This window comes from Cucurbita maxima, unplaced genomic scaffold (genome assembly GCF_002738345.1).
Source record: "Cucurbita maxima cultivar Rimu unplaced genomic scaffold, Cmax_1.0 Cma_Scf00004, whole genome shotgun sequence".
Classification (NCBI taxonomy): domain Eukaryota; kingdom Viridiplantae; phylum Streptophyta; class Magnoliopsida; order Cucurbitales; family Cucurbitaceae; genus Cucurbita; species Cucurbita maxima.
The window spans coordinates 5,955,972-5,983,254 of NW_019272020.1; the positions used below are offsets into that span (position 1 = coordinate 5,955,972).

Here is a 27,283-nt window from a genome sequence, read left to right on the forward strand (position 1 = left end):
ATATATTCTTAAATTTTAAAGTTTGAATAATACTTGTATACAAAATATGAAAAAAAAAATTTAAAAATTAAAAATTAATTTTAAATGGAAACCATTATTAAAAATATCTACGTATTCAATAAATTTCAAAAGTAACTCTCGATTTAAAAAAAAAAAACTTAAAAAATATCTTAATTTTTTAAATTAAATTAAGCAGGAACCATTAATACCACATTTCAAAAATACGTATAAAATTTAAAAAATAACATTAAAAAATATAGAAATAATCTATAAAATATCTATTGACAATAAGAATTTTTAATTTATTAAAATTTAAATAAAAATATATTTTTGAATTTCTTAAAAGACAACGTATTTTTATTAATTTAGTCTATTATATATTATAATTATTATTTTTTATTATGAAATATATCATAATTGTTAAATTATAGAATTGACGTAGACTTTTGATACATTAAGCTATTGCCGTACCTATAATTATATCATATGCTGATTAAGATAGATATTGATTAGCTATAATTAATTATTAACAACTGGTAATGCATTTTTATTATGTTGAATATGTATATATTCATATAAATTATACCCATAAAAATGTCCCCATAGATTGTATGATTTATAATTTTTACTGAACTTAATATTTAAAAAAAAAAAATAACAGATATATTAGAATAAAATTAAAAATTAGGAATCCATTCAACAAAAAAAAAAAATAATAATAAATAAATAATAATTTATATATAAATTATCAATAAAATTGTCAAGAACTTATTCCGACACAAGATCAAAAAATTTAAAAATTTAAGAGGTTTTTGAAAGTTTTAATGATCTAAATAAGTATTAATCTCAAAATTCAGATACTAGATAGACATAAGACACTTTTGAAATGGTAAGAACAATTAAACACTTCTAAAAGTTTACGAACCAAATAAATTTAATCTCAAAATTCAAATACTAAACTTATAATCATGCACAAAATTGAGACACTTTCAAAAGTATAGGATCAATTACACACTTTTGAAAGTTCATGAATCAAAGAAACATTAATCTCATAATTCAGGTACTAAACTTATAATGTATGCAAAGTTTATGAGCATTTTCTCCCTCTCGAGGTAGAATAAATTCCCCAAAACAATTCAATTCGTACCGAGATTTTAAGATGACTCCAATAATCATGAACTTTGAAGTTGAATATAAGAAAAAACACAAGTAGATGATTAAAGAATAACTAGTGATGCAAAGATAGCACTCTCTAAACAACTTGATATAATAATATCTCAATAACTAGAATGAAAATGCATGCAGCCTCATGGTTTGAATTTGACATATTCAAGTTTATTCAACTTTAATAAAGTAAACCGGACCGAATCCCAAATTTCAAAATAGATTCGTTTATTTTAAACTTTACATTTAAGTCTTTAAAAATGTTTAATAAATCTCGATACATTTCAAAAAATGTTAAAAGTTTACTAATTAATTGATATCAAATTAACTTTTTGTCGAATGAAACAATAAATTTTTAATTTGCATATCTTGAGTATAACATGTCAACAATATGTTAGACCAAAAATAAAAAAAATCATATAAAACTAAGTTTAGAGACTTATAAGATATAAAATTAAAACTTAAACACTTAAGTTTTGAAATTCAACCTAATCAGTTTTGAAAGCCAAATATCTTTCAATTAATCTAATTGCTCAACTTTAAATCAGAACTCAAATTTGAGTAAAAAAGGTGTATCAAACAAATGACTGAACAAAAAAAAAAAAGGGGGCTGGAGAATCCTTACATGTTTATCACGTTTGATGATCATCATGGCCCCTCAACAAATCTACCCTGCCATTTCATTCACAAAAAATAAAGTGAATTTACAGGTGATCATTTAAATTTGTAATCAAATTCTGCATGTATGGGTTGTTTTTCAGATGCCATGTATAACTTAAAACTACTTTATGAGAGGTATTGTTAAGGCTTAAAGATGTCAAGAGAAAGCTCAGAAAAGTTGTGACAAGTTTAATATAAGCATTAGACAGAGAACGCATAGTGGACATCTTCCTGTGACGATGGTTAAGCTTGAGGCTTAGCAGCTTCTAGCATTTCCACCACAAGAGTCTTTACATCCCTAAAAATGTGGAATAAAATAAAGTTAGTAGAAATGCTTAAGTATTCATAACGATGAGAAGTGCACGAAAATTTTCAAATAACAATCCTATTATATCCACAAATAATCAAGCCTTGTTGATAACGATTTCATTTTTTATCTTATAATTTTGAAATTTATGTTTGTTTCTTCCTAATTTCTGGACTATGATTTTCACTTTTGTTGAAGAAACACTTGAATTCTTCGGTAAATCTTAAAACAAAAACCAAATAGCTAACTGTGTTTAGTTCTTGAAAACACAGGTAAAAAGGGGGTAACAAAACAAAAAAAAACTTATCAATGAGTGGTTATAAACTTAATTCTTAAAAACCCAAAACAAAATAGTTAACAAATGGTGCCTTAGAAGTCAAGATAAACCTTCACAACATGACCAGGACTTCAAGGGAAAAGATGATATCATTACAAAATACAAGAATGGTAAAAATAAATAAATAAATAAAAAAGAAAGTCAAAATATAGATGAAAAGATATATCTCTACACAAAAGTGCACTCTCGATTTAGATATTTAAGATTTAGTCATAATTTATTGATTCAACAACCATTGATTGCATTACCGTTCTCAGAAACTTATGCTCTTCATAATGTTTCTTCCAGCATATTGTATGTATTTTGTAATTATAGCCTTTTATGCAATGTGACATGGACAAAGAAATTCCATATATTGATACAATGCTCACAACCATTAAATCAACACAAAACATATCCAATTTCCTAATGGGTGAGCCAATTCCAACTTCAAAATTTTAATTTCACCAAATGAAAGTCTGAACTTGAATACATGGTGAAACTAAAACCTTAGTTGAATTTTATCCTTGTATATGGCTAGATGATAGGATTCTCGTAATCTGTGACTGCCAAGGTGCTAGTATTATGGTTGTGAACAAGAATTGTGCCTTCATTTTATTATATTAGGTATGGCCATTATGGCGCTAATTGGTTGTTTGATTTTTAGTTAATTTTCTAACTTGGCCTTGAGGAGGCTTTCAATTTCTTAATTGAGTTCAGGATTTAACCAGATAAAATTGTAAGGAAATTGAATCATCCCTAAAGTTTAAGGAACAATTATTTCTATAGAAGCAATTGATCTAAAAAATAGTAAATTCAAGGATGCAGAGAACCATACAACTGCACAAAAAAGCACGCAACAGACAACTTTTTGCCTCAGCACTGACAATTCAAGGATAAGAAGTCTCACTTTCTATTTTCTGCTCGTCTTGGAAACGGTATGCGAAGCTTAAATGAACTCCCCTGATAACCAGCCTAAATGAACAAAAGATGAAATCATACAAGCAAAACAGGATATGGCCTTTAGAAACTAGAACTGAAATCAAAACACCTTCTGTTGAAATATATTATCGGCAAATATTGATTTAATATAGCTCGATAGATTTGACACAATTCGATAAATATAACAAAGCATAAAGGCCAGAATTCCTGCGTCCAATTATCTATATTGTCATTTCTTCCAGTCAAGATTAATGGTCCACAATATCATGTTCTGCTATATTTTAGCAAATGATCAGAGAACTTGAAGGATAATATCTTTTTGTGAAACAATACAAAGCAAAAAGGTTTAAAAATAACTTAATTTGTAGCATCAATACCTCAACATTAAAACCAAGGCTATCCAAATCCAGCATGATAGCAGAATCAACCTGCAGATGGAATAGTAGTACGGTCTCATATGGATAGTTCATCATCACATGTACACATTAATTATATACTGCAAACACATCAGAACAAGAACATGGTGGGACGTCGTCTCTTTCTTTCTCTCTTTCCCTTAGAAAACTATATTTTGTCCTCCTATGAACTCTAAAAAGAGAAGAAAATCATTACTTATTTTGTAGCTACGCTTCTCTTACTAAAAATTGAAACGTCTAAAACCTTAAAACTGATATACAAGTATATTGGGGTCTAACACCTTACTAAAATTGAAACGTCTAAAACCTTGGTAATTTGGGGTCTAACATTACTCTAGAGTGCTAAGTCTATTTTAGACCCAGTCACCAACCCCTGATCACACAGTCTAGAATCTGATAAAAAAATTAAACTAACCAAATATTACATCGTCCCAATAAAGGTGAATTAAACAAAAACATATATCTAGATCATATTAATTTTACCGGAATAGATGTCCAGTGTCTCACAATGTTCTTTGTATCTTCAGCATGATCCCTATTCATGTGAGACTAAAAAAAAAATACAGAATCTGATTCAGAAAATATGTAATTCGAAGCTAAAAACTTGAGTAACAAGCAAGATCTTGAGATGATGCTATCACCGTTACAGGCTTTGAAAATTGAGCTACCGGATCAACTCGTGCTGCCTTGTACTCTTCATCGCTTAGTTCTTGGATTAAAAAGGTGGAAAAGTTAGATGTCAGTGTGACAAGAACACGACTTATATAAAGCAATAAGACATTTAGGAGTTAAGCACCGAGTGAAACCAGCTTCAAGTTCTCTTCTTTGTTTTGAATGAAAAATATATGCCAAAGCTTTATGTGCAAAACAAATTAAAAAGGGAAGACTATGTACACAAACCTCCTGAACGCAAAGAAGCTGTTGCGACTCCAGTCACATATCGTATTATTTTTGGTTTGATGTACACAAATTGGAAGTCGCCAAAGTCAACCTTAACATAGGTTGGAAGTAATTTATTCATCTTTTACGTGTAAACTGGAAGAAACATCTGATGAAAAACATAAGTATTCTGGATATTAGTATTAGCTACCCAAAATGCATTTGGATGTTTGGACAAATATGCAGCACGAACAGCAGGTCTATCTTCTTCAGGAACCTAAACAGTGAACAAGAACATTATTTAGATCGACATGCCATAGCATCAACCAAAAATAACACTTATCTGTAAGACACAAGAACAAGATACATATCTATGCGTTTCTGTTGATAGTATGCAATTGAAAGAAGAAATAAATGGTAACTATATATCTTACAGCCACAGCATCACCATGAAGAGTGACCACTAAAGTTCCCCTATCCTCGGGTTCTTTTGCTACAAGCAACGAGCACTTTGAATTAGTAGCCAAGTTCTGCACAGAAAAGAAAGACCAAATTTATAACAATTAACGATTACTTAAACACATAAAATCCAATTTAGTATATGAATTGCACATAATACCTAACTTCTCAATGGGTGCATAAGGATGAATGATACCTTAGCGTGCTCTGCTAGGCTGCTCACAGCAAGTATAGGAGTACCATCAGCATCGCATGCAAAATCAACAAAAGATCCAGACGGATAACCTTCAAATCTCTGCACAGGAGCAGACCTTATTACTTAGGAATAAGAAGCCAATCAAATGTAAGTGACTAAAAAGAAATCAGATTTCAATGTACGCTAGGAGTGTGAGTTTTCTGTGATAAACAGTTATGCAGCAAATTCCAATGGCGATAACAGGACTAAACATCAAAAGAGAGTGAAAACCCGGGAAAAGGTGGAGAGCATGCCGCGCACTCTCTGATCCATTAGTGTTCGAATCTCTTCAGCTGGTGAAAGCGAAAGCCGAGCCGCTTTTTCCTAAAACATTGATTCACATTCAGCAAGAACTTGATAAATACACAAAACACATCAAACAACTCTATTCAATCATAAAATCTCGAGAATGAAAATATAATCATAACCAAACTACCAGAGCGCCAATCTTTGCACTAACGAAACATAATATCAAGAGAAATAAATACCTGATGAGCTTGAATCAACTTCGAGACATCAATTTCTTCGCTGTTAGCATCGCCAGACGCTACAATCTAATCATAGAAAAAGAAAAGAGTAAAAGACAGTAAATATCTTTCCTAAGTTTCAAAATTGTTCCCGCACAAATGAAATCAACAAGAAACTAGAAATTAAACATCGAATCGATGGCTGCAAAAAAGGAGATAAAGAGGTACCTGAGAAGTGGACTCCGTTGACGCAGCCATGGAAAATGAAAGACGAAGACGAGGATTGAAAGAGGAGATCAAAGAACGGGGAAAGTGAGAGGCGATTCGGCCATTTAACGCAGTGCGAGAACAAAATCTGAGGGTTAAGGAATGCGGCACCACAGTCGCCATTGTTCACGGTACTCCCTCGCCGGCCGGCCGGCCAGCTAAACCAACTCCACGCGGCTCTTGATTTTCGAAATAAAAGATTTACCAAATAAAAGAAAATAAATTTGTTCGCCTTTTTATTTTTTGCAAAAATATATTTATTGGAAAAACTTTTCAATTTTTTTTTATTGGTTAAATATTTATTTGAATATTTTTTCTCAAATAATAATGGAGTTAATTTATTTATTGAAATAAAATAAATCAGATGCATTTTTAAACCCGATAATATGATTGTATAGAAGTATCTTTTAAATTTTCATATACTTTAAGATGCAAATTTTTAGCGTTTAGTGATGTCTGTCGTCAGTATGTGTACGGAAAGTCGGATCATTCCCGAGCCAATTGACTAAAAAATACATGAAATATTCAAAATAAAGTAAGGACGGGAAGCAGTAAACAAAGGGAAAAAAATGAAGTTCCCGACTACTTCTTAGTTGTGAAATTATCGAAGTAGGGAAAGGACCATAGGTAGACCACAAGTCATCTTCGCGTCGTGATATCACTAGGGCTAGACTGACCACCCCCTTAATTGATCGGTAACAGTAAATAGACTACACAATGCATAATAGTAGATTAGAGTTAGGATCAGAATCAAAACACATTCATACAAATTACCGTTAAGTAAAGCAACATTTAACCTTAACATTGAGCTCAAAGGTTCAGCAAACTAGATAAGACAGTCTTAAGTACATTTTACAGACTTGGGTTAAAGAAAAGTTAGAGCAGTATGTTCATACTCATTCTTACTACAATTATTTTTCAGATGGTAGCAGAGCTATGTGATTATTATGATGACGAACTCAAACTGTGAGGAATTAGAGCCGTATGAATAGATCCAAAGTTACGTTGCGTATAGTTATACTTTTTATGACACAGTTTTGTCAAGATGTTGACTTTTGCACGTTTCTAAAAAAAACTTTTAAATGTCATTAGTATGTTATAATAAAGACACGGGTTTGTCTCGGTCAATCGATTCGACCGAACCGAATGACGAACTATTAGACTAAACCTAATGAACTATTAGGTAATTGATTCGAGAGTTTGTTTGGACTTTTCATTTTATTTATTTATTTATATATGGCTAACATATATAAAATTTCAAAAAATTTAATAATATTCTTAAATTAAAAAAAAAAAAAAAAAATCTCCGTCAATTTTTTTTAAGAATATTTTGAAAATTTAAAAGTATATATTTTTTAAAATAAATATTAATAATGCTCAAAATTGGGCAACGGAGATAAATTTAGGCGTTGAACGCCGTCGTTTCATGCCGTGATTTCAGGTCGAGCTCGAGGCTTTGGGTTTGAACGATAACCGAAGATCGAGGAGACGAAATTTACAGTCCTCACAGCTGAGAGAGAAGTGTGCACTCCATAATCGCATTTGACTCTTCAATTTGATTTCTATCAATGGAGGAGCTGAGATCTGCAATGGAAGAACATATGGATCAAATGGCGGATCTGGTTCAGAAACTTTCCTCCGAACTCCGATCTGGTCTTCGTCCAGCTGTTGATAATTTTATCGGTTTCTTCCACGCCATTGACTGGAAGGTAAAATTCAATCAAAATCCGTTCAGAACTCTCATTGGATCTGATGTGTGAATTTAAATATTATTTTTATGTATTTTTTTGTTTAATTTTGCAGGAACCTTGGTTGATGGGGTTATTAGGTTTTCATGGATTGTTGCTGATAATTACCATCTTTACCAGGAAGCACACGAACTTTCAGATGTTCTTGTTTCTTCTTGCACGTATGATTTTTTCTTTTATTTGCTCATTATTCATTTATATCTTTCTGAAATGTATTAGCATTGTTCATGGATGTGCAATATTGAGATGTTTGATTGCTGTTCATATTGCATCCACTGTACTGGCAAAATAGTGAGTTCTAGTCTAGGAATCTAGGTTTGAAAACTTCACTACGCTCAGATATGAATTCTGAGGTTCAAATATCCTTTTGCAAATGATTTGCTGCATCAAGGCTGCAATCATAGATAATTACATTTGCAGATTGGAATTAAAGTCGGTGATCGATGTTTATGATTTCCAACCATAAAGCTTTTTTGATGCTTGTATTCATGACTGTGGATACAATCCATATTCACATTTTGCATGTTGATGTGTACGTATTCATGTATTTCTTAATTGCTGGTCCTTTCATTCTAGGAGAATACCCTTTTTGCATTTGTAACGGCTCAAACCCACCACTTGCAGATGTTATCCTCTTTGGGTTTTTCCTTTCGAGATTTCTCTCAAGGTTTTTAAAATGCGTATGCTAGGGAGAGGTTTCCACATCCTTATAAAAAAATGCTTCATTCTCCTCTCAACCAAAGTGGGATCTCACAATCCACCCCCCTTCGGGGCCCAACGTCTTCGCTACCACTCGTTCCCTTCTCCAATCGATGTGGGACTCCCTAATCCACCCCCCTTCAGGGCCCAACGTCCTTGCTGGCACATCGCCTCGTGTCCACCCCCTTCAGGGTTCAGCTTCCTCGCTGGCATATCATTTGGTGTACACCCCCTTTGGGGCTCAACATCCTCGCCGGCACACCGCCCGATGTCTGGCTCTGATGCCATTTGTAACGTCCCAAACCCATTGCAAGCAAAGATTGTCCTAAAAAATGTTCATTTTCTTTTTATTGTGAGATCCCACATTGGTTGGGGAGGAGAACGAAACATTATTTATAAGGGTGTGGAAACTTCTCCCTAGCAGACACGTTTTAAAAAACGTTGAGAGAAAGCTTGAAAGGGAAATTCCAAAAATAGTAATATCTGCTAGCAGTGGGTTTAGGCTGTTATTGCATTCTACAAAAACCCTTAAAACCCCTTTCATGTTTGTTATACATTTTCCTATGTTCACAATCATATTTTGCAAGTTTATATGCACATGTTTTTTCATAGATTTCTCGGTGGGTTTAGGCTATTATAGCATTCTACAAAAACCCTTAAAAACCCTTTCATGTTTGTTATACATTTTTCTATGTTCACAATCATATTTTGCAAGTCTATATGCACATTTTTTTTCATGGATTTCTCGGTGGGTTTAGGCTATTACAGCATTCTACAAAAACCCTTTCATGTTTGTTGTACATTTTCCTATGTTCACAATCATATTTTGCAAGTCTATATGCACATTTTTTTTCATGGATTTCTCAACTCCAATTGTTCTTCATTTCAAGTACAAGAAATCCTTATTTGGAGTACTTACATACTTGTATTTGTAATGCAGTAGCTGGTGTATATTTTGCTGAAAGAATCAATAGAATCTTGAGCAAAAACTGGAAGAATTTTGCCACCCAGAACTATTTTGATCCAAATGGAGTTTTCCTTTCAACACTCTGGTCTGGGCCACTGCTCGTAATTTCAATGATAATTCTGGCAAGTACTCGTTATTACTTCTTTTCCTCATGTCCCGGATGAACAACCCCATACTATCCAATTGCCCCATCACATTGAAGGATTATTTCTCTGTCATTTGTTTATTGTCTAGTTTTCCACGTCAAGAACACTTAACTGAACTCTCATTTCTGTATGGCAGATAAACACACTTTTTACCTTGTGCTATCTCGTAGTCAGGTGGAAAAGAGCTGAGCTTCGAAATCGAGCACGACTTTCACAGACTAAAGAAGACTAATCCCAAAGGTGAAGCTTTTTTAGCTTTGATATCTTTTGCTGGTAGTTTGTAGCTGTGTATCTTATCCTTCTCAGAGATCGTTGGACCGATGCGAGTACAATGCGAAGAGTGGTTTTGTTTATTCCCTTTTTCTTATTTATTGAATAGTCTCCATAGATATTATTGCGATCAACTTTATACAACATTCACTCACTTTTTTGTGTATCTGGAATTCCTTCGGCCAGAAATATTTTGTCATTACTGATTTCATTCACTGAATGTCTTGGACTGTTATAGGACTAAAATCGACCGTTATTTCCATTAAAAGGCTCAACATCAATATAAAAGGAATATAAAAGGAAAATATATGTAACATCCAGATATTGTCCTTTTGGACTATCTATCCTCTTTGGGCTTCTTTGGACTTTCCCTGTTAGTAGATATTGTTATCTTTAGATTTTCTTTTTTGGGCTTCTCCTCACAAAATGTGGATATTAGGGAAATGTCCTACACCCTTGTAAAGAGCCAACTTTTAGCAGATATTGACCTCTTTGGGTTTTCTCTTTCGGGTTTCCCCTCAAGGTTTTTAAAACTAAAGTCCACCGATTGTCGTCTTTTGGTTTTCCCTTTTGGGTTTCCCCTTAAGGTTTTTAAAACGCGGATGCTAGGGAAAAGTTTTTACACCTTTATAAAGAATGTTTCACTCTCCTTCCCAATCAATGTGGGGTCCCACAATCCACCCCTTTCGAGGCCAGCATCTTCGGTGGTACTCGTTTTCTTCTCGATGTGGCACACCACCTCATGTACACACACCTTTGGAGCTCAGCCTCATCACTCACATGATGTCGGACTCTGATACTATTTGTAACATCGCAAGCTCATCGCTAGCAAATATTGTCTTTTTTGCGCTTCCCTTTTGGACTTCTCCTCAAGATTTTTAAAAAACGTGTCTGTTAGGAAGATGTTTTCACATTTTTATATAGAATGTTTCGTTTTCCTTCCTAACCGATGTGGGATCTCACAATATCTTCCTCATATCTCTTGAAAATGGAGATGGAATGGCTGTATTGGAGTAATGTAGATGGAATGGCTGGACAGGTTCAAACTAGTCTGCTGTTACATGAGAAGAGCTCACCTCTGTTAAAAGTACTAATTTGTTTGATTTAGTGTTGTTTCAAAGGAAGCTACAAAGGCAGTATTAGCTCCTTTTGTTGAGAGGAGGAGCTTTTGCAACATGCCTTATTGCCTTTAAATTTGGCAAGCTGAACACTTATAAAAAATTCTTCTTCCTTTTCCTATCGTGTTCAAATTTTTGGTGAGGCCAGTCGTCAACTTCTCTATACCCGATAATCATATGCAGTAAGTCGTTGTTGTTGCCTTTTGCTTACATTCTCATATAACACCAATTTTAATTTTTCAAATCTTGCTTTCAAAACTTTCTTCGAAATCTCTCTGCCCCCATTTTCTAAAACTTTCTTTTTAAATCGGGGCCAGAGGCTGGAACATACATCGATTGGTCATAGGCGACGCAAGAACGAATAGACTTAACTCACTTGTTGCTAGAAAGTGAGTGCTGCACAATCGCAAATCCGCTGCTATCAAAGTGTGATTGTCTGTTTTATGGGCTTTGTCGTGAGTTTTCAAACTATGACAAGAAGTTGCTAGCCTAAAAGAATAAAACGACGAAGGAAAATCGAAAGTCAACCTCTGTGACAGTTAGACTTCGTTCACAAGAAGAATTTTCTTAATACAATTTTAAAAGTGGCACGCTCTCAAAGTCTTCAAGTTCATGATTTTAAAATTAAAGTGCTCACACCTCTAGATTTAAGTTCGTAATTCTTATACCTTGAATAATATGAATAGAATGTTATGCCATGTTGATTAAAAAAAACACTTCTAGCATCTCTAAATGTTTCTTTATCACGGTTGTACATGATTCGGATTGGATTGGGTTGAGGTATTTTTTTAACCCAACCCAAGAGTTCGGGTTGGTTGGTTTGGTAATCCAATCCAAAACTTTTCCAACACAACACAACATCCTGTTTTCGGGTTGGGTTGTCAATTTTTTTTTAAGTTTTATTTATTCACAATTTATAAATATTCCGATACAATCTTAAAATATATTAAAAATTTACAAACAAACACAAATCAATTTATAATTATTTACAAAAAAAAAAAAAAAAAACACACAAATTCACAAAAAAAAAACAAGGATCGAAAATCGTTCAACCTTGTCATAAAGTTAAAGACAACTAAATACCAATATTTCTGGAGAACCGGTTAGAATAAAAAAAATATAAGGATAGATCATGAAAGTAAATAAACAACAAAAATGATTAGTTTAAAGGTATCGTATATAACAAAAATAAAAAATATATAAAAATATTTTAATTGAAATATGCTTACTTATACGCGACTTTAGAGAGTCCTACGCTATTAGAAAAAAAAATATATATAAATTGTGATAAAAATATATATAAATGGTGATATAATGATGTTGCAACAAATAGATAATAAACCCAATAAAATTTAAAATATGCTTAAAAATTATATATATATATTTTAAATATATATATAAACTAAACAAAGAAATTAAAAATAATAAAATAATATAAAAGAAATTAAACAAAATAATAAAAAGAAACACGTGTATATATATAAAGCGTCAAACACGGGCATGAGACTCCTTAGACCGGCCAACGTACAACTTTGGCATACCCATTCTCAATCCAAAGGTTTTGTCCCACGAACCCGAAACCGAACCGATTCAATTCGGGTTCAGAAAAATGAACCAAACCCTACCTAAAATGTTAATTCAATCCAACTCAACCCTTATAGTTTGGGTTGGGTTGGTCCGAGTTGTCGAGTTGAATGTATACCCTTATTCTTTATGTGATAAAAAGAAATGGGTTGGACGTGTCACTATCCAAGATCAAAAAAATCAAATTATTACTCAGATCAATCTTTTATTTGAGTCTTATTGACCCAAAATCAGATCTAATAGTGAAATTCAACGCATCCCATATAGGATATAGAGTAATCTTTGAACAGTCGAAAGATAAAAAAGAATCAATTATCATATTTCATTTAGGAATTTGAAACCGTAACAAAAAAAACTACTCAACAGTAACAAAAATAAATAAATACTTGCAACGATACTCTATATACAAAAAAATAAAAAATGGATTCTAACCGATCAAAATTTATTTTAGAAAAAGAAATGGGAAGAATCTTTATTAGATTTCAAAATTTTGCGTATAAAAGGAATTGATAGTATCCGATTCTACTAAGATTTGCTTTAGGATCGATAAGACTCAAACATAAGATTGATTTGACTAATGATTTGATTTTTTGGACTACAGAGGTATGCTTTATCGACCACGACTTTGGATCTTTTTGCAAAGTCTCTCGTAGAGAGGTCTGCAAATAGATATGATATTTTGAAAAACGAAAAATCTAATATGAACCAATGCCAAAGAATTGTCATATCTCAAGGTTCAATTATAAGAACGGAAGCCAAGAAGCTACAATGAGCTTTAGTCACTTATATTTCGATGAGCTTGTTAAAGAAAGTTCTTGAAGACGTTGGAGTCTTTCCCTGCATGTTGTACAAAGTTGAGCTTCAAGATAGAAATAAATAAAATGCATTTTAACTCATTTAATAAACTCATAGTTGAATTTATTGAGCCTAACACATGGAGTGCCTTGACACATTTCATTTATTGTATTAAAGTTAACGGTATATTGTAACTCACATAAATTACTATATTCGTATGTTAACTAGTCATTTTAATACGGAGGTTACTAGGAGAATTGACTCACATAGATTAAGTTTGTCAAAGACGGTATATAAAGTCTGTTTTCTTTCCAGGTAGATATCACATTTTGAATTGAAAAGAATATAGTTTCTATTTTAGCTTTGTTGAGAGCTAAGTTTTTCACTTTGCAAATTCTTGTGTTTTAGAACTTGCATGTTACCATCATTCAAGTGGTGTGGATCAAAACTCTTGTGGAGTGATATAAATCACGAGTTTATAAACGAGTTTTCTTTACTCTTGATTATCAAGGTCATCTATTCCAAAACTTTCTCTTGGGTTTATTATTAATCGTCTAACGGTCTTGTTTTTTAACAAGGTTATTAAATCAAATCTCAGGTGTTTCATAATATTTGATATGAACCAAGACATTCAATCATGCAATACGTACTTCAATGAAGATGTGATGTGAAGTCCCATATTGGTTGGGGAGGATAACAAAACACCATTTATAAAGGTGTGGAAATTTCTCTCTAGCAGACGTGTTTTAAAGAAAAAACTCAAAGAGAACAATATCTGCTAGTAGTGGACCTAGATCGTTACTCTTGAAAATAAATGTTGTTCAAATTAACGCAAGATAAACTCAAGTTGCAATTCATGGTACAAGTTACAATTCATGGTACGAGGCCCGAATCTCAAATCCAAAAAAAACGGATTTAAGTTTGAAAAATTTTGATGTTCGGCATTGACATGACTAACACTTTTCCTTTGACCACGCTGAGAAACGTTTGGAGATCTTTGAAGTATTGATTAATAGTTTTTGAAATATCAACACGTTCGTATAATAGACAATTTAGAAATTTTGATAAGAATTGAAAACATCATTCATTATTTTTTGACATTGTAACTCAAATGATGTGACATCTTAAAGAGTTTTGTATTTGTCTTTCTCAAAAATTTAAAATTTGCCAATATCCCGGTTTCATATCAAAATTTGGAATAAAAATTGAGTCTTAAAATTCTTTCCATTAAATCCGGCTTGAGTTTGAATACCTAATCCATCCTAAAACTTTATTTAAGGATTTGTAGTTAATTATCGGTCTGGAAACTCCTCGCTCTTTATCGATTTGATTGTTGACTTAGAATACCGTACACGACCTGTCACAATCGCATTTTGAGGACTTGCGATTGTGTGACACTCACTTCTCAGCAACAAGTGAGTTAAGCCTATTCATTCTCGCGTCGCCACAGCTAAATGACATATACTCCATTGGCCCCGGTTCAAAAAGAAAGTTTTAGAAAATAGAGGCAGAGAGATTTTGAGAGAGAGTTTTGAAAGCAAGATGAGTAATTGAAATTGGTATTATATTGGAATGTAAGCAAAAGACGACAACAACAACTTATTACATATAACTATCGGGTAAGGAGATCGATTTGATTGTTGACTTAGAATACAATACACGAACTTTCAAGGCATGCACGCTATTTATTATGTCTTGAACAATCAATCACGAAAGAACTATAAATGATACCATTTTTACTCTCTAATTAACAAATTTTTATTTTCGTAGAATATCATTCATTTGGTAAGACTAAAAAAAAAAAAAAAAAAAAATGATGTTACTTTTTTTTTCGTTAAAAATGGTGAATTTTCACAAAAATTTTTTAAAAATTAATCAAATTTCAATTATGCAATTATATAAATTAGTAAAAATTACGAATTTTTTACATTTTATTTTAGCTAAAAATTAGTAGTAAATGGACAAAATTACAAATTGAAAGTTTTGAACCAAAAATTAATATAAAGTGACAACAAATTTAAAAGTAAAAATTGATTTTTTAAAGCATATTTAAAATCTACCAAACTTTAATTATTAAAAATAAAAAACTATTAAGAAAAACCATCAAATTATAAGATTTGATAAAAGGGTTAACTCTAATGATTAGATAAAGATTATAATTAATCCAAGTGACTTCCACGTTTTATTAGTAAAGATGTAATTTTCTCTTAAATGCAACCATCTCGAACAAAGTACGCTTCCCCTTAATCGAGGCTTGGACTCCTTTGGAGTCTTAGTCATTTTTTACTGCCTTCGAGAAGGCTCGACTCCTTTTCTTTTAGAGTAATTTGTTCAACATTCAAAGATTTAATAATCTATTGGCACGACTAAGTTTCAGGCATGACTCTGATACCATGTTAGGAATCACAAATCTCCACAATGATATGATATTGTTCATTTTGAGCATAAGCTCTCATGACTTTGCTTTGGGCTTCTCCAAAAGGCCTCATACCAATGAACATTTTTTTATAAACCCAGAATATAAGTTCGAATCATCAACCTACAAAAGGGAAACTATACATACAGACGCCTAAACTTAATATACATTAAAAAAAAAGTACAATTAATGAAAGAAATTACAATAAATTCAATGATTCGAAGGAAAAAAAAAGACCCAACTGATTATGAATGTTGGGTTGGATTGGGTTTAAATAATTGTAAATTTTCCTGTATCACGACATATAACCCTAGTTTTTGCAACTAATTCTTTTGTCCAATTATCTCATATTATAAAAAACCGTACTATTTTAAAAAAATATATAAGATCTTGAATAGTATTTTTAGTTTCATTCGATAGTTGATATAGCGCTCTTTGATGCATGTCTGAAATCATACTCGTTATTTTGTATTTTAAAACAGTAGAATCGTACTACGATCAAAACTATCTAAGTCTACAATTAAATCGAATATCGTAGATAAAATATTAATTATCATCTAAAAAATCGATAGTTTGATCTATCACCTAAATAAAACATACTACCACAAACATCCCATACCAAAACAACCATATTTTTTCAAAATAATTTCTAATGCTATCCCAAGTTCACAAATCTTCCTAAGAACAATGAAACCCTACAGAAAGAGCCACAATAGATATATTCTCTATATATATATATATATATATGATCCTCGTAAGAGATTCAAGAGAGCTTACCAGAAGTTGATCAAAGGTCTTTCATCTTTCCCATATCCAAAATTTTCCAAGGAAAAGCTACGTGTGAGGAATGAAGCCTGGTCCGAGATCATTTTTTCCATTCAATCAACACAAAACGACGAACTTTTCAAAGACGAGAAGGAAGAAGAAGAAGAACACAACTTTTAGTTCGAAAAAACATAGAATAACACAATCTTCAACCTCATAAGAAAGAAACCTTGCAAAGGATAAAAAAATGACACAAAATAAACGAAAAAGAACGACCCTTTAAACGAAGAAACACAAAGATTTCGGAACAAACTCCATTCCAAACACCCCTTTGCCTATCTCATTGCAATAATAATCAAAAGAGAACTCTTCATGTTCTCTTCTCCCATCTGCTCAAAATCAGAGGCTTAGAGAGAGAGAGAGAGAGAGAGAGAATAAGAGGTGAAGGCAGCCATGAAAAAAGGGGAAGAAAGAAGATAATTGATGCATTATTATTTCATGGTGGGAAGCACATGATGACAGACAGGTCATAGAAAAGCATAAAAAACTAATAATTAAAAAGGGGTTTGGTGGTTTTTGGAGTCATCACTTTGTCTTCTTCCAAACCTTTTTATATGCTGTGTGGTAATATATTTCTATACTTCTTTTACCTTTTTTTTTTTTTTTTTTTATTGTTCTTTAAGCTCCGCTGCTATGGCTTCTCCTCTCTATCACAGAATATAAGCACTGAAAATCAGGGAAGATAATATCTCAGAGATGGCCTAAAAGACAGGTTTAGGAATGGAAAAGGAAGGGGACATGGGCCTCCACTACCACCACCTCTATACTATACACCATTATTATACATTTGAATTATATGACATGGTCTTATTTTCAAGCAAAAAACCAAACTGGAAGAAAGAACTTGTATGTTTCTGATTTCATTGACATTATTGTGATTTGTCACTTTCTTAAAATATTGGTTATGAAGATTAGATTTCGTTTTTCGGATGTTTGTTTGTCGATAGTGATAGGAATTATCGGTTGTGAATTGATAAGACGGGATAGAAATGAGTTTATCTTTGTTTTCTACCTTCTTTAAATGTTTTGTAGTGATATTACATTCTTGTAATTATTTGAACTTTGGACTTCTGGTTGATGATGTATGTCTTAACAAGTTGAGATGTATTTTCGAGTCAACCAAGTGTTTGGATATATCATAGGCTAATTTGACTCTAAAATATGATTAAGCGTATAAACGATTTTCGATCTTTTTAGGTAACTTGACGATTTTCGAGCTTTTTAGGTAACCTGAGTGTTTTGGTATCATAGAAAAAGTGTAAAAAGCAAAAGAACTTGTGTGATACTTGAAGCAAACTTATAATCCTTCAACCTAATAGTGAAACCCACCAAGTTTATAAAGAAAAGACTTTGAATTGAAAAGGAATATCAATTCAAACTTTAATGTGATATTTCTCTTGAATCCTGCGAAAGAAAAACTACACACAATCGCAAAAGTAGTGTAATGGCTAAGCCCACCGCTAGCAAATATTGTCTTTTATGAGCTTTCCCTTTTAGATTTCTCCTCTAAGTTTTTAAAACGCGTCTCTACTAGGAACAAGTTTCCACATCCTTATGTTTCGTTCTCCTCCCCAATCGATATGGGATCTCACAATCTACCCCCCTTCGGAGCCCAGCGTCCTCGCTAACACTCATTCCCTTCTCCAATCGATCGGGACTCCCCAAGCCACTCCCCTTCAGGGCCTAGCGTTCTTGCTGGCACACTGCCTCGTGTCCACTCCCTTTGGGGCTTAACCTCCTCGCTGGCACATCGCCCAGTGTTTGACTTTGATACCATTTGTAACGGCTTAAACCCACAGCTAGCAGATATTTTCCTCTTCAAGCTTTCCCTTTCAAGTTTCCCCTCAAAGTTTTTAAAATGTCTGCTAGCCAACCGATGTGGGATCTCACTAAGTAATCCTAACCGCTACAACAGATATTTGTTTTTTTTTTTTTTTTCTCTTTTTCTCCCTTTCTCAGTTACCAATGGCATCTGTTCTATTCACACCCTAAAAAAAAACATCTCATTCATTCTCAACCATTCCATTCTCGTTGATCTCTCATTCCTATTCAAGTCCCATACGACAAGATAATTCAATTCTGACCAATTAATCTCAAGGAAAAGTGGGGTTTCCTCTCTTTTTCACAAATCACAAGCTTTTAGACTTTTCCCCTATGAATTGACCCCACAACCTCAATGTTCCCGTCATCTTTGTTTCCTCTTTTTCTTACTTTTACTTTTTCCCTTCCCATTTTTTCTCTCTTTCAACTGTGTCGCGCATTTCCCCCTACATTTCAGTTCATTTCCATGCAAAGATAGCAGAAAAGAGAAACAAAAGGAAATATAAATGAGCTAAAAGACTAAACAAGCAATCACTTTTGACCACTCACCTGTCTAGTCATCTGTTGATCAGACGGTAGACAATCACATGCTGGAAGATCAATGGTCACCACGCAGCTCTCATGCGGGGTCCACCCACATGGGTCAGAGTCTACGAGGCCATGCATGACTGTGATAGTCTCCCCTGTGAAATGGCATCAACATGGGTTCATGATTATTTTAACAATCTATAAAGAATTAACTCTTCTATCATATTTCCCTACCAAGCCAACCCCATTAAGAATACAATAGAACCTTGCAAACAAACAAACCCAGAGAGAGAGAGAGAGAGAGAGAGAGAGAAACAGAATCCTAGCATAGGGAAGCTGGATCGGCATATTTTCTTACAGTATTCCTTTATTTTTTTTTTAGCTAAAGCAAAATGAACACCATAAATACCTTTTCTATTTGCCCCATTTTATTACAATTGAATGAACTGAATTCATGGGGTTGGACTCCATGATGGCTGCAAATTACACCATCAGGGCAAGTATCTACACTGTCAACTACTTTGAAAATAAAAAGGAGTTGAGTTAGGACTGAGGATTTACAGTGAGCTCATTTTGTACAGTTACATTTACAGCAGTTAATAGAAAGGCAGAACCCACACAACCTAAATTGCTACCTGACTAACCCAGTTTAGTAGCAATTTCAAGATGGGTTCTTCACAATCTTAACATTGCTGTAGAAACGCTTCAGGTCCTTTATAGCCTTCTCCTCTATTTGAATTGAACGAATCGATGATGGTGTGTCAACTTCTGGTTTGAACCAGCGGTTTACTCCGTTGGAATCTGAGGGTGAGCCTTGACCAGAAGCAATCAAAAAGCCAGCTGTTCTCACCTTTGGACTGTTCGGTAATAATACCTGTTGTTTTTTTCCTTTCTGCGGGATGAGAAAAAAAATTGCAGTGTCGGTTTTCTTCTTGAATAAATTAAGAATTGCCTTCACTTTGAATTAATCTAAAAGAGTAGAGAGGAGAAATCTGGCATACCTGCTGCATCTGAATGTCCCTGAGAGATGGCCGAGAAGGCGGAGGAGTGCCAGATGCACACCAAGGAGGAGTGTTTCTGTCTCCATCGGTAACTTGAAAAGCTTGAGTCGGGACTACGGGTATTGGTTTGGAAGACAAAAATGAAGCTAACGGGATTTTCCCTTCACTTTTACAATCCAAGAGATCAGCCTGATCTTTACACTCATCCGGCTGTTTCCCTAAGATTTTGCGCTGCTCATCCTGAATTTCACGTAGTGTTGTAGATCCTTTGGCAACCTTAACCCCACCCCACGCTGGACCTTCTATTTTAGGTGTTGGTGGAGGTGCAGCTACCTCTTTGGGCGTATCATCAAGAGCGCCACTCAAGAACATCGACAGCCCACCCTTCCTATTCTTCTTCTTCCTCGTAGCTGTTGGATATGAATTCCTATCCTTCGACAAGTCTGTATCTTTCAACAAACTTGAATTACTTTTCATCGAAATACAAGTGGATGACTCGAGAGCATCAGAATTGTTAATTGTTTCTTCAAAGATTGTGTTGTCCCCCTGTTGGATATAATCAATCATTTTTAAATATATGAAAGAAATCAGTGAAAGTCGTAATCAAGGAAGTAAACACAATGCAGTAAAAAGGTAAGACTGGAGCACCTTAAGAGCCAGGTAAAGAGCAATGGAAGACCAAAATCATTACTACAATTAGGACAACGTTGTATCCAATCAAATGGTTGTTTTGAGTAGTCTATAAGAACACTACTTTATGTTTTTTTCTGTTAAAAAACATTTGTATCGAGTAATTATTTCAAAAGGTTATTTTTAGTTGTTTGACCTATTTAACAACTACTGAAGTTATTTTTACTTCAACCAATACAAAAACATCACAATTCTTTAAAACAGTTTGAAACCAGAAAATTCTTGTCAGAAAACAGTAGCCATACATAACCTCAAATTAACAGGGGGGTGAGAAATTCTTAATCCCCTAAAAACGAAGACAAACAAATAAATGTCATGCCTAACCTTTTTCTTGGCAACTGAAGGCATTTCAACATCACGGAACTCCTCCATATGATCTGGTTCTACATCAGATTTGGCAATACCAGCTGAAGTTTCCAAATGCTCTAGTTTGCATTTGTTCCTCCTCCTATGTTTTTTTGCTAGCACATTGTTCTTATTTCCTTTGTCATTGGGGGGCATTGAGGATGGTTTTGCCTGCAGGGTACCCACTGGAATACCAAGTTCCAGAAGTGAACTTTCAAGGGCAGACTTTGTTTGGAGCTTTGCAATTTGTTGTTCATCAAGGAGATATCCACAGGACTGTTTCGATTCGAGCATCTCAATTTGCTGCAACTTTTTCCGCAAAGCACGAATTTGTTTGGAAATGGCTTCCTTTTGGTTATCTTCGTGGAAAAAAGAATCTGATCTTTGTTCCATTTCATTTGTCATGTTACTCATCAAATGATTCTCTCGGCACCTTAAACTCTCATTCTCACTATCCTCCTCTTCACTGTCAATAATGACAGGCAAAGTAGCAGTTGCAGTCGGGAGCCGACGATAGCTCCATGGCTCAGATGACTTATGGTCTAACAACTTCTCAAGTTTAGCCATAATATCTGGCGAAGCATTTGCAATAGCTTGTGATGCCACTGTAAAAATATAATCAAGGTTCCGAATAGCTATGTCCTGGAACCAAGTGGCAAATGAAATATTAGTTGCACATTATGCTATGACTTTATTACATTTGGCCAAACTTGACAATAAAAAAATAAAACCAATAAAAAGGAAATAATCATATTAAGATTAAGGTCCGATTGCAATTTTGGTCAAAGTGGTTTGTAATTAATCAACTCATTTTCTCCTGTTTTACTCAAACCTAAAACCTTCAGAACGTCTCAAACTGAACTTAAGATGATTCAAGGAAGAGAATCTATAAATTTTGTGAAAAACAAGACAGCAACAAATACGTTTATACTAAAAACCAAATCAATTGATCAAGAAATCTATTATAGTGAAGAACAAGAAGCTACCACATGCAACTCTCTAACTCGCAGAAAGTGGCAGAAAAGTATACCCGAAATTGAGATTAAAGTAAGATCTATGAAGCAGTCATCTAGAAGTGAAGCAGGAGTCCCAAATAAAAATTACTTTTTCAGTATCTAAGTCTTCATATTGCATACCTCACAGTGCTTCCTCAAATCATCAGCCTCAAGTGAATCTGCAATTTCAAGTAGTTGAATAGCATTTCGTGGTTCCACTAAACTCTCTGCAGCAACTTTTTCACAGAGACTTTTCAAGCTAGGTACACAACGAAGTTCAGTGGCAACCTTAGGGGAAGTAGATGGCTCAGTAACAGAGTCAATATCATGAAACATCAAATCTTCATCAAGCTCATCTAGCTCATCCATGCCATTGGAAATATGGTTCTTTGAAATCTTGTTCCCGTAGACATGATAGGCAGGATGATAGAGAGAACCAACAATCAGTAAATGTGTTTCACCAACTGACACGTACGTAGCCCTCTTTACCCCATGCAAACGTGTTGCAAGAGGTGGCTTATCCTTGCCATTCTTCCCATCCCACATAAATACATCACCAATAGATGTAACAGCAGCAATCCAGTATTTTCCTGCCGAAATACTGACCACGTCTCTTCCACAAAGTGAATATAGCTACATGAAAGGAAAAACAGAGATCAGACATCAATAGGTAACTGACAAGTTGTTCACAAGAAAAGAAATAAAACCAAGAGATCAAACTTGTTGGCATCTAAGATCAGCATCCGAGGAATCCCAATAGAATACTGCACCATCATCAGTGAGAGCCATGCTATGAATCATCCCAGCAGCAATGTTAACCACATGAAGCCGTTTCATTCTATGAAACTTTAGTGGGGTGTTCCCACTTTTCTTTAAATTCCTGGCAATTACAACTCGCCTCGGAGTAACAAGCCTATGTCCCCAAGTGTAAACCTGCAACAACATAAAATCCTCTCTTAGAACAGCTAAGCCAACCAAAGATATATCAACATATAATCTGCTACAGAATGACGATGTATGTGCATTGCATTACTAGCTCAAAATTAATGTACCTTTAGAATGAAAATTTACAAGCTCAACAAATCTTTAAAAGTTACCTCTCCATCAAGCCCTAAACATATTGTGTGAAATTTTGCTGCAGCCACTCGAACAAAAACCTTTCCCTTCAAGTATTCAACCACTCTAGGAGTGTAATTAGAAGCTGAGTTAGAGGTGCCATAACCGAGTTGACCTTCTCTATTGCAGCCCCACGTAAAAATTTCACCGGACTCAGAAACCACAGCAGTGTGTTTGTTTGCGGCAGCAACATCAACAATTTTAGACCTCAGAGAACTAACTCTTCGAGGTGTGGGTTGGGTATCAACAGAAGTGTAACCGAGTTGACCCTCTGCAGATCAAAATTAGGGAACCCTCAGTTCCTCAGAAATCAATAGAACAATGGGCAAGAAAAGCAAATGCAATGTGTTCCAATATTCTATTTTTTACATAGAACTTTTAGAGAATGAATAATGAGCTCCAGCCACCATCCAATATTTTTGACATACTTCCCTTAAAACTTTGTACATATGGGCTCAATGGCATCAAGATACTTTACCTCTATTAGATCCCCAGGTGAATACTTCACCACCCTCTGTGGCAATAACCGTGTGATGTTTGGCAGCAGCAACTGCTCTCACACGGCGGGAACCTAAACCAAAAATCACCTGCCGAGGGGTGATAACTGCAGCTTGACCACTGTCATGAATGAAGACAAATGTATCTAATGAAAATATGTGGGAAAATTGCAGCTGGACAAGTACATTCAGCCTTGCTTCTTGTTCAACAAAAGAAAGAATGTTCATCCAATTGTAACAGTGACTAGCACATCAGTATCTCCCATTTGACAGCCAAGAGTCTAGGATCTTTGAATTAAAAAATCGACAAAGAATGCACAGCACTCCTACTGCTGGCCACCTTATATTATACAATTTAACACAAGCATACAAATAGATGACTGAATAAATTGAATTGCAGGTGTCTGTACTAACAACTTCTATATATATTAGAACAATAAATAAATTGTCAATAATGAAATGGGTAGACAAAAGATACTAAAGTACATCATATGTAATTGAACAAAGAGACTCAAACCTGTGAATATCGAAGTCAGGGTGTCCAAGCCGGCCTCCCCTTCCAAAACCCCAGGTATAGACTTGTCCATGAGCACTTACAGCTACACTATGAAACTTGGAAGCAGAAACCAACTTGATAAAGGAACCATGAAGAGAATCTATTTTACATGGAAGCTTTTGGATGTGCTCGTTGCCAGTTCCCAGTTGGTAGTTTGTGCCACTGCCCCAACTAAACAACTCTGTGGCAACTGGGAAATGAAAATGAATGTGTTGAGCCTAATGATCAGCCTCACGAGTAAATATAAAATGGAAGGCCAAAAAGGTACCTGAGGTAGGTTCACCTCCCACGACCTGTAATACAGGCCCAGAGAGGAGATCTATTGGTGTTCTACACTTGGAGTCCTCCAACGTGATAGAGGCACCACATTGGAGAAGGATACATGCGACTGCAAGATGACCAAAATGTAGAGCTCTGTGAAGACTGCTCCATCCAGATTCACCGTCCTGAAACAAATTATTGATGGTCATCTGTAACCTTCTGAAATTGGGAAGTTAAGAAACAAGTAAAAGCTAAGGATAGCTTAAAAAATATGTGCTCTATGTACGGAGAAAAACTCACAGAGAAGAAGGTCAACACAACAGAGCAATCCCTGCCTATGAACTGTGAGATTAACCGAAGACTCTCCAACCAGTTATGTGAGGGAAAAAAAAGGATAATGTAAAAACTATTTTGACATCGGAAAGCTAACGAGATATGTACTATCTACTATCTCATAGCTCAAAGTTTCCTAGTTGCCAAATTCCCAGGCAAACTCGATACCAAAGAAGACCTGTCATCCTTCATGCTGGAGCTAACTCAAAATATTAAAAACATTAAAAATATAATTGGATTTCTTCTCGTTGCTAGAGCAAAAGACGTTGGAGTCTCTAAAGAATCCAATTGCTTTCATAAAGTGCAGATGAATGCATCAAGGCATTGCTGCAGGAACTTTGGCCTGAAAGGAAGAATAGGGTGATCGTGATGAATCCAGGGAAATGGAAAAGTTCCAAAATTAGCAAATCTGATTGTTCTCTGTGTTTCCCTTCACCCTCATTCTATAATTATTCTCACTTTAATATGATCAACTAAAATCCAAATACTTCTGTAACTTCCTATTAAGAGTCAACAAGGTAAATTTGTACTTTATAATTAATGAAAAAGTGCTTCTTTCTTATATTCTTTCATTCCTCTTCATGAAAGCTGGTTTCTCATAAAAATAATAATGATGATAATAATAACTAAAAAAAAGAATATTTAAAAGCCTTTCATAAAGAAAATGATTGTTGACAAAGAAATCACCCAACGAAAGTACCATATAGAGCTAACTAAATAAATACAGCCCCACAAGTCTCAAAGGTTTCTTTTTAACCTTGAAGGATCCACGGGATTCTTTTCAACATCACCCCAAGTATTCAAACAAAGTGTTCAATCTCCTCACTGATCTAGGATCTCCCACAAGCATGGAAAATGACATCTTCGATATTTTTTAAATCAAGATAACTTATTACAGATATTGATCGGTTATAATAAGAACAAAGTAAATGACTCCATTTTTTAAGTATACAAAACAAACCCCAAACTACGAATTTTTAATTATTACTATTTAGGCACAGTCATCCTCTTGCTCCACTCTGAAGGTCATCCTTCAAAAAGCCCTTCCATGTCTTCATACCAAACCTCCCAAATGACATTTTTGACAGCATCTACCCATATCAACTTGGCATCATTTTTTAGCTTTATTCAATAGGTTATCCTGATCGCCACGTGTCCTAAAACAAATAATATACATTCCAACAGCTATAAAACAGCCAATGGCAATTTCCTCTGTAATCTATCGGCTGTGTTAAGCGCCCTTATACAGAACCCATAACAAAATATGCCCTTACTTTGGGCTTTTCAATTTCCAGAATGATTTTCTCAAAGATTTGGAGATTAAGGAAAAATTAATGAGAACCTTTACTAAATATTTCACCGAAAAAACTCTTTAAGACTCCAATTTCCATATTCTTTTATTCCTTCTTTTACTAGAAAATGCTCCCTTAATCGTAGCAAAAAAAATAACTTGATTCATCCATTTCAACCTCGAGTAAGAAATAATCATAGCAAGTAAAGCACACACTTAATCCATCTCCTCCTCCAGTATATTCTTGCAAAAATCTTCCCTGGTCAAGGTATCCCATCCCAGGGACCACCTCAAAAGACACAAACTTGTAAAGACGGAGTTTGATTTCCTATTCAGACATGATCTCAAAAAGAGATTCTCCTTCCATTTTCAACCAACCAAGAATTTTTTCTGAAGGCAAATAAATTTTGATACATCTCAACAAGTATTTCTAAAACCCTTTTCTTTGTTTTGTAAACAAGTCACACTCATCCTTAGCATGTATACTAGCCACCTTGTGCCATCATACAAAGGTTCGCTAAAAGAGTTCACTTTTTCTCTTTCTTTCTCAAGCTTCCATTTCCATATCCACCAAACTCCAATGGCTTAGAAACACTCTCGCACCATAATAACTATTACATTTTTCCTTCTCCTCTTCCTTCCAAAAGAAATCCTTGTTCTTGCTCTCTTAAATACCTCTAGGCATGAGAAATAATGACGTACAATTCAAAGGGTAATACATATCGAGAAACAATGACATTTGACTAGACACACACCACTCAAAATCTACCATTATTCGAAGCCACTGAACTTGAACCACTTCTCTAATTCTCGAAGTTCAAGACATGGATATGACTCTGTACAGGCGCTAACCTAGCTATTGGATCAAAAATCAACAATCCTAGCTAGAATTTGCTTTCTTAAAAACAGAGAAATGTATGTTTCATTCACAGCAGGGTTGAACGAACTAAGAAGTTAAGATTGATCCTATATCTAAGGACAGGATGTTTCATTCGATGCACTCCATGAACTGCCACTTAAACCTTGTGCCAAATTTAAAGAGGGGCCTTCAAAAAAAAAACAACCCTAACAAGGAGCATAAAAAAGAAACGAGAAGAAGTTGTCCCCATAGTTTTTTTTTTTTTTTTTTTTTTTTTTTTTTTTTTTTTTTTTTTTTTTTTTTTTTTTTT

The 27,283-nt window shown here is 34.3% G+C and overlaps 3 protein-coding genes and 1 long non-coding RNA gene across 5 annotated transcripts in view; 1 reads left to right on the forward strand and 3 right to left on the reverse strand.

Annotated features, from left to right (window-relative positions):
• Positions 1-1,816: 1,816 nt before the first annotated feature.
• On the reverse strand, positions 1,817-6,312 carry LOC111478273 (glutamyl-tRNA reductase-binding protein, chloroplastic-like). Its single transcript, XM_023122456.1, has 12 exons — positions 6,074-6,312; positions 5,867-5,932; positions 5,610-5,702; positions 5,340-5,438; positions 5,119-5,214; positions 4,896-4,961; positions 4,706-4,796; positions 4,447-4,514; positions 4,289-4,354; positions 3,767-3,817; positions 3,358-3,422; positions 1,817-2,122 (listed from the first exon to the last, which is right to left on the reverse strand). Exons 1-12 carry the CDS (start codon positions 6,233-6,235, stop codon positions 2,068-2,070), a joined length of 978 nt encoding a protein of 325 aa, XP_022978224.1. The 5' UTR covers positions 6,236-6,312; the 3' UTR covers positions 1,817-2,067.
• Positions 6,313-7,506: 1,194 nt separating this feature from the next.
• On the forward strand, positions 7,507-10,182 carry LOC111478331 (transmembrane protein 18). Its single transcript, XM_023122535.1, has 4 exons — positions 7,507-7,821; positions 7,916-8,021; positions 9,500-9,648; positions 9,809-10,182. Exons 1-4 carry the CDS (start codon positions 7,681-7,683, stop codon positions 9,902-9,904), a joined length of 492 nt encoding a protein of 163 aa, XP_022978303.1. The 5' UTR covers positions 7,507-7,680; the 3' UTR covers positions 9,905-10,182.
• Positions 8,688-18,456, reverse strand: LOC111478354. The gene is made up of 3 exons (XR_002717455.1): positions 18,416-18,456; positions 10,697-10,710; positions 8,688-8,744 (listed from the first exon to the last, which is right to left on the reverse strand). It is a non-coding gene; the product is annotated as an uncharacterized LOC111478354 (long non-coding RNA).
• Positions 18,457-19,600: 1,144 nt separating this feature from the next.
• LOC111478166 overlaps positions 19,601-27,283 on the reverse strand; it is an 11,028-nt gene continuing 3,345 nt past the window's right edge. Inside the window, exons 3-11 of one of the 2 annotated variants that reach the window (XM_023122311.1) lie at positions 24,498-24,675; positions 24,191-24,410; positions 23,655-23,794; positions 23,158-23,447; positions 22,781-22,993; positions 22,202-22,693; positions 21,045-21,707; positions 20,031-20,576; positions 19,601-19,921 (exon numbers count right to left, since the gene is read on the reverse strand). In XM_023122311.1, the coding sequence (XP_022978079.1) occupies positions 19,691-19,921; positions 20,031-20,576; positions 21,045-21,707; positions 22,202-22,693; positions 22,781-22,993; positions 23,158-23,447; positions 23,655-23,794; positions 24,191-24,410; positions 24,498-24,675 (2,973 nt within the window). In that variant the 3' untranslated portion in view covers positions 19,601-19,690. Of the gene's footprint in view, positions 19,922-20,030; positions 20,577-21,044; positions 21,708-22,201; positions 22,694-22,780; positions 22,994-23,157; positions 23,448-23,654; positions 23,795-24,190; positions 24,420-24,497; positions 24,676-27,283 lie in introns of both variants that reach the window. The other variant, XM_023122310.1, reaches the window with a different exon arrangement.